The sequence below is a fragment of the Ixodes scapularis genome, unplaced genomic scaffold, assembly GCF_016920785.2.
Source record: "Ixodes scapularis isolate PalLabHiFi unplaced genomic scaffold, ASM1692078v2 PGA_scaffold8__174_contigs__length_109621045, whole genome shotgun sequence".
Lineage (NCBI taxonomy): Eukaryota > Metazoa > Arthropoda > Arachnida > Ixodida > Ixodidae > Ixodes > Ixodes scapularis.
The window spans coordinates 7,319,914-7,326,555 of NW_024609883.1; the positions used below are offsets into that span (position 1 = coordinate 7,319,914).

A 6,642-nucleotide genomic window follows, 5' to 3' on the forward strand; every position below is an offset into this window, starting at 1 on the left:
TAATATGCTTTATTTTTAAACAATGGCGAATAATACCTACAGAGTTTGATAGGTTGCCAACCGATTCCGTACGTAGAATGTCACAACGTCTGTCATGTTTGTCCCGCGTATCTATAGGGCCAAAGACAACGACGCATGCAAGGCCTCTTTGAAGAGTGCCGTTACAAGTTTATCTCAGGAGTACGTTCGCGGAATAGCGAGAACAGAAGAGGAAGAATGAGAGATAATTCGGATGAGCGTCAGCGTCTGTGAACGCTCAGGTCTTATAAATGCGGAACGATAGTAAGCTAAGGTCAGTGTGCTTCTGCAATTCATGCGTCATCCGAAGGCGGGGGCACAACCACCAGCAGTCCACCTCAGTCGCTTAATTATACCCAAAGAAATCCTACAACAAAAACCATGACTGCCAGATTTATCCCCGAACGTTATGCGCATCTGAATGATGCAAGTAAGCCCATGAACAGGGAAGCTTTGAGATTGACAACATTTCGAAAACCCTCGAGCGAGTGTCGACAAATGCTAGACATCGGATGTGGAACGGGTGAATTCACGAGGAACGTGCTGCTTCCATGGAGCAAGCCATGCCGCAAGATGGTAGCTGTGGACGCATTGCCGTCCATGATTGAATACGCCAAGACGAATTATCCGCATCCAAATATAAGCTATGCGGTCCTTGACGCAGCTTCAAGAGATATCTCAAATTTTCTGAAAAAACACGGCAAGTTCGATCGTGTTTACTGCTTTTACTGCTTGCACTGGATCAAGGATCAGGAGGTGGCGCTCGCAAACGTCGGCAAGTTGTTGAAAGACGACGGAGAGTGCCTCTTTTTGTTCGTTTCTCAGTTTGTTTTTTACGACCTGTGGCAAGAGATGGCATCAATGGAGCGTTGGAGGGACATCATTGGGGTGAGTGCTTGTTTGCACGTTCGAACCTTTTGGCCAAATGCGTTGCAAATTGGTGCCTCGGTTAATTTTGTCTTGTTTCCTAAGAATGAAAGATATTAGTGCATTACTCTTACCACACCGATGTAAGGAAATTGAGTAGAGAAATCTGCGGGTTTTTCTTATGTCGGGCGTCGGAATTACAAACATGTCTCCTTGGTAAAGCTCCCCAAAGATGCTATTGTAAATGCTTTATTGTCGTTCTGGATCCTACACATATATTTTTTTCGTAAATGTAGAGCTCGTACTCACTTTGATCTAATCCTCCTTCAGGATCCTTTGGAAATCTTTCCGAAATCCTGGAATCGTGATCCCAAACCAAGTTTGAAGGATGTGGAAACTTGTGTGAAAAAAATGGTCGCAGACGCTGGAATGGGCACCATAAGTTGCACTGTTTACCCCGCGACTCCATGCGTCTTCAAGAACGCCCAAGGAGTACTAGGTAAGATTTCGTAGAAAATAACGTAATTGATTAGGTCAAAATGTCACTCCATGCAATTTTTGTGTAGAGTTCTGTTTGTAACTTAAAAGAGAAAAATGAAAAAGAGGACAAAGGATTTTTTGTGTGTTTATATATTTAGTATCTGACTTATTTTTCAAGTGGTTTCGTGTGTTTTTGTTTTCGACTAATTTTGTTATTTTATTTTATTCGTCTTACAATATAAAACACGCCTGCAAAGTCGGAAGGTGGTTATTTTGGTCAGGGGTGAGGTAGTTGTACAAGATGGGAATAAACAGCTCGATGTTTTAATGTTTCCACGTTTTAGAGCGCAGCTCTTAGGCGCCCGCTTCCGGCTTCAACGGCGTCGCCGTCAGAGTAACCACGTGATGATGATAAAGTTACACGTGACGTCACTGGTGACATCACTGATGACGTCATCACTGTCTATGAGAATGACGATGACGCCAAATTCTCCGCTAAATTCAGCGAAAAATATTTCCCCGCGAAATTTCCTGGAAAAAATTTCCCCGCTAAACTTAGCGCAAAATTGTTTTTCCGCTATATTTACCGGAAAATATTTCCCCGCTGAATTTAGTGGAAAAAATGCCCCACTAAAGTGAGGGGAAAAATTGCTCCGCTAAATTCCCGCCAAATTTATGCGCGATGCTCTTACCACAGATTTGCATTTTCTGCGGCTTGCGTTAAGCACAGGTCGATCCACACTCACGTTAGAAAAATATAAGGGTTTCCAAGCGACGTATCGTAAAGAATTTTCCTCTCAAATAAGGTATTTAGAAACGAAGCGCTGCATGTTTCGTCAGAAATCAAATGGCCTCCGTGGAGCTTCAACCTTTTCTTCAGAGCTTCCACACAATGTTTTCAACGTTGAGCCATATTATTATTTCTGCACGTATCATTTTCGTAGGTGATAATAACCTGGAAGGCTTCAAGCAATGGCTAGCGGTTTCTTTACACATATTTATCATGGCTTAGGGAATATCAGAAGTCTCTAGAATCACGATTTAGCCAAGCTTATATCGATGGAGATGTTCCTATTCGGTATCACTTAGATCATTCCAAGGTAGCAGTTTGTTTAGGCAAATATATTGTTTTTGGGCGACTTAGGGTCATAAAAGGGCAAGAAAGCCTAAAGCAGGGGACACATGAGCGACGAAAAAGGGCACCGCGCGATAGCGCGGGACAGTATCTATGGCAACCGGTGCTGGGGGGCGTCCTTAGGTCACATCCGCGCGGTGCCGCGTCGCTGAGTTCTGGTCGCTACAGATAAACCCCCCGGTGTGCCTGTGACGCGCCTAGCGGCAAGCAGCGACTTGATATTCGTTGGCTAGGGGCTGGGTGTACTGGCCTGAATTCGCCAATCAAGTGCCAGCGATTTGGGGAACAGTTCTGCGATTTTCACCTGGCGATTTGGGGAATAAATATAGGAGCAAGTGCCAAACGTATGCTTCGCTGCTGGTGGTTCGAATGCTACGTGGGATTTGTTGCTCATATCTGGAACTTAGGCAAGCATTCGGCGAACCAGAAAAAGGCAATGGAAAAAACTTATGAAGCGTACTTTGTCACTAACTAACACTTTGGAGAGAAACGTTATTAGACTTAAGTTAGGCACCTAGAAATGCTCCACTCGAGACAAGTTTGGCAGTTCTCTGACGTACTGACTAGGTTATTATTGAGGTGTATGCCTTTACAGTGAAATGACTTTGGTCGAGGCTTTTATAAATATATTTCGTAAAGTGTGAAGTTCACATAAATTATTTTACGTTTTACAACAAATGTTTTATGGAGAGTTTCACTATCTAAAGCCCGTATAGGGCCTTTTAATTATTATTATCATTACGCTTCTGTGCTGGTCGTGAAAAAACAACGGTTCTAATGAGCAATACATTACCGTTAAATCCCGAGAGATGTCCCACCTTTGAAAGGTTACTTACGCCTATATTTGGATTGATTTGCTATTTTCTTCAAAACAACGAAAGATAACCCACACCTAGTAATCCTAGTGTTGGGATCAATGATAACCTTGGTGTCAATGCGTCAAGTTAGCTATGGTGGGGTGTAAGCGAACATTGCTGACTGGAAAGTACATTCATCGTCGCTTGTTTGGCTCTCGCCGCGATAACATGTTTGACAGAGGCACATGATCCCGGAATAGCATTTTTTCTAACTCTTATTCATTACACACCGAAACTTATCCCATTCCGTATTTCCCCCAACTTCTTCTCAGTTTTATGGTGGGCTATCTCTTGGAATATCACGGTGAAACATTAAACTCTTTTTAACTTTGGTTTACGAATTTTCGGGTTGAACAAGAGCGTTGGTTATTAAAACGAAAGACACTTTTGACGTAAAAGAGCGCACTGGATAGTACGGTAAGTAATAGTTTTTCCCCTAACTAAATATCTGAAATTGAACATATTTATCACATGATTATTATTTCAATAGCAGCCGCCATTTAAAACGGCAGACTTTTCACAAAAAACCAAGTAGTGCGTGAAGACTGCCCTATGTTTTAGTTACAATAAGTGATGTTCGGTGTTACAATTAAATAGGGTTACATGTTTTCAATGTTCTTTTTGTCAGATTGGCGATATTTTGGCGTGGTTAGTTTTTCTCCAGATTCGGGGTTTTTGTGTGTACATTTTTGGAGCTGGACAAAAAAGCCGCTTTTATTGGGGCCTATTTTGAAGAAAATTTGTAGTCTGTTTTGACGGTTTACTTTGTCCGGCCTGTTCTTGCTGTTGAGAGTGTTCTCATATTATTGTAGTATATGGTTTTTTGTTTCTCTTGTATTTGTTATTTTTTGTTGTCTGTTTAGCTATATGTCCGCTTTTGTATAATTATTTCCGTCCCCCTATTATAATGCCCACCGGGCGATATCGATATCAAATGTATAAAATAAATGGTAGAAGATTGAAATTCAGCCTGAAGGTATATTCCCTACCCGGTCGTGCCCACGCCTTCATTCTTTGCGTGGACGTTATGTAACCTCACGTCTGTGGGATCGAATTTTGAAGTGTGACAACCTAGGATGTTTTTAAACACACGGCACTCTTCTCTGTAGACCTGCTGCTTCCAGCCGTCACCACGAAGGACACTGCTTCGGAGGAGGAGAAGCAAAAAATGCGTAAGGAAATGGAGATCAGGCTGATCAACGCCTGCATAAAGACGCCCGACAGCTGCTTTTTCCCTATAGACATTTTCATTCTTCACGCTTACAAAAAAAACTAAAGTTTCACGTTGATCTTCGAACTCCGTGCGTTGCAGCATCTATCTATCAGTGTCGGTAATTGACATACACAGCGATTCTCCATGAACCACCAAGACAACCCTTCGGCATATGTGTTTTCGTTATTTGTACAGCGGATAAATGTAGCAGGAAATGCAAGTTATTTTTCATGATCACCTCTGACTGCGAATAAACATCTGCTAAGGGACCATATTGGATTTTGATTTTTTTTTTCGTTGAAATGAAACGCCCCGCGGCAGTGGGATCCAGGGCACCATTGAAACTGACGCAGTGCCTCGATCCGGAGTGCGCACACCCGGGGCCTAGGTTTGAGAAATTAGTGCCAGGAGTAAGAGACGAACAAAATGCCGAAGTTACGCGTGTTCTATGCGAAAGAAAGCGCTTTAGAAATAAACTTTCAAAAATTTAGATTATAGGTATATTCACATTGGAATCGAGATGAAAATACTGCAAGACATCTGGTCCCATAACCAATTTGGCTAGTCTTAGATCTATGAAATAATAAACATGATTATATCAATGCGGGGGTTTTATAGAACCAATACTCGTGTCATATAAAAACTGTGAACAAGTAACAGTAATCTCTTCCCACGGTGTTAAAGCGTAGTGAATGCTAAATTTGTGAGAGCAGAGGGCGGAGCCTAAAGTGTGTGTGTTTGTGTGTATGTGTGTGTGTGTGTGTGTGTGTGTGTGCATGTGCGCGCGTGTCTGTTTTTCTGTGTGTGTGCGCGATTTTTTTATTTCTCGAAGCAACGATTTACTTAGTACTCATTGATTTGTTGACTCTTGCACCCCTGATTTATCAGAGCTTGTCAGAATTCAAGAATGTTTTCAAGAACCACTTTTCACCGGAAAATTGTATGACTGAAACTTTACCGAAGTGTAAAGAGAAAAAAGAGAGTTTGAAAATTTTTTTATTGCCCTAAAGAATTTTGTCAAAAACTTGTGACTTCGGCGAGTTCCAGGACACTTCCTTCTAAGACGTCTTCAGAGCCGGTGTTGGAGACTTCGAGATTCAGCGACCGCCTCTTGTATGTGATTGACGGTCGCCTTAATTTTTAAGACATGAACAAAGTTAAAAAGGCAAAGGAACTGGTTATACAGCAGAGCAAAAAGGTACTAAAACCGAGTGGCGCAGACGCTAGGGGCGTGTTTAAGCCGCGGTCAAGGTGGATCAAGGGGAGCTGCAAGATCAAGAAACAACACTGTTCTGAATCAGGTTCTTCCGCGCATAAATCCTTCGAGTGTCTTCTTACTAAAGCAGAACGCTTCAAATGTGGAAGAGTAAGACACGTCGGAAAGTATATTTCGAGGGTAGAATAAATCTGAGGCAGTGCGTCTGCCTAATGACGGCAGGTGGGCGAGTGCGCAGTACTTTGTGACTTTGTCCCGCGTGTGCCACCCGTTACGACGAGGCTCAAATTAGCTGGTCACTAAATGGGATTCGGGATTGACACCGGTTTGCCATTGACGTATATGCCAGAGAAAACGTATGCCAATATTTCTCCTCAATGACCGCTAAAACGATGCGGCGTCCTTTTTCGTACTTAAACTGCATAAAAGTTTAATATTTTCAGCTCGTTTTATGTAAATGTAAAAAGCATTGTTTGAAGAAGCTTTCTGTCTTCGGTAGTCATAATAAACACCAGTCGGAGCTTCCAACGTTGCTTCGTAGAAACGGGCTGCAGTATAGAAAGCTGTGATGTAAATCAGCTTTTGCAGTTACAGAAGATAAAAGTACTGAGATATTTAGTGGAGCTTACGTCAGTGTCTCAAAAAGGAAATTGGAACAATAAAAAGGTTCACTGCAATGATTCATTTTACGAATAACGTTCAGCGAGTGTTTTTCCAAGCATGGTTTTATTTCTTCAGACGCTATAGGATGCTAATTAAAGAGTATGAGAGACAGAGACAGGTGTGCCACAAAGCCCACCCAAAAATGACCCCTTCGAAGACAGTTGACAGTGAAACCTATTCGGTCAGTGTTCCG

At 42.2% G+C, this 6,642-nt stretch overlaps 1 protein-coding gene across 1 annotated transcript; it reads left to right on the plus strand.

Annotated features, from left to right (window-relative positions):
- The first annotated feature begins 281 nt into the window (after positions 1-281).
- On the plus strand, positions 282-4,844 carry LOC8053595 (juvenile hormone acid O-methyltransferase-like). The gene is made up of 3 exons (XM_002436214.3): positions 282-906; positions 1,216-1,384; positions 4,467-4,844. The coding sequence occupies exons 1-3, from the start codon at positions 400-402 to the stop codon at positions 4,631-4,633; spliced, it is 843 nt and encodes a 280-aa protein (XP_002436259.2). The 5' UTR covers positions 282-399; the 3' UTR covers positions 4,634-4,844.
- Positions 4,845-6,642: the final 1,798 nt, after the last annotated feature.

Bases quoted from the DNA above. Each gene is read 5' to 3' on its own strand.
- LOC8053595 (XM_002436214.3), top strand. From the start codon at position 400: ATGACTGCCAGATTTATCCCCGAACGTTATGCGCATCTGAATGATGCA. The intron at 907-1,215 runs GTGAGTGCTTGT...ATCCTCCTTCAG, and splicing joins GTTGGAGGGACATCATTGGG to GATCCTTTGGAAATCTTTCC. The intron at 1,385-4,466 runs GTAAGATTTCGT...TCTTCTCTGTAG, and splicing joins GAACGCCCAAGGAGTACTAG to ACCTGCTGCTTCCAGCCGTC.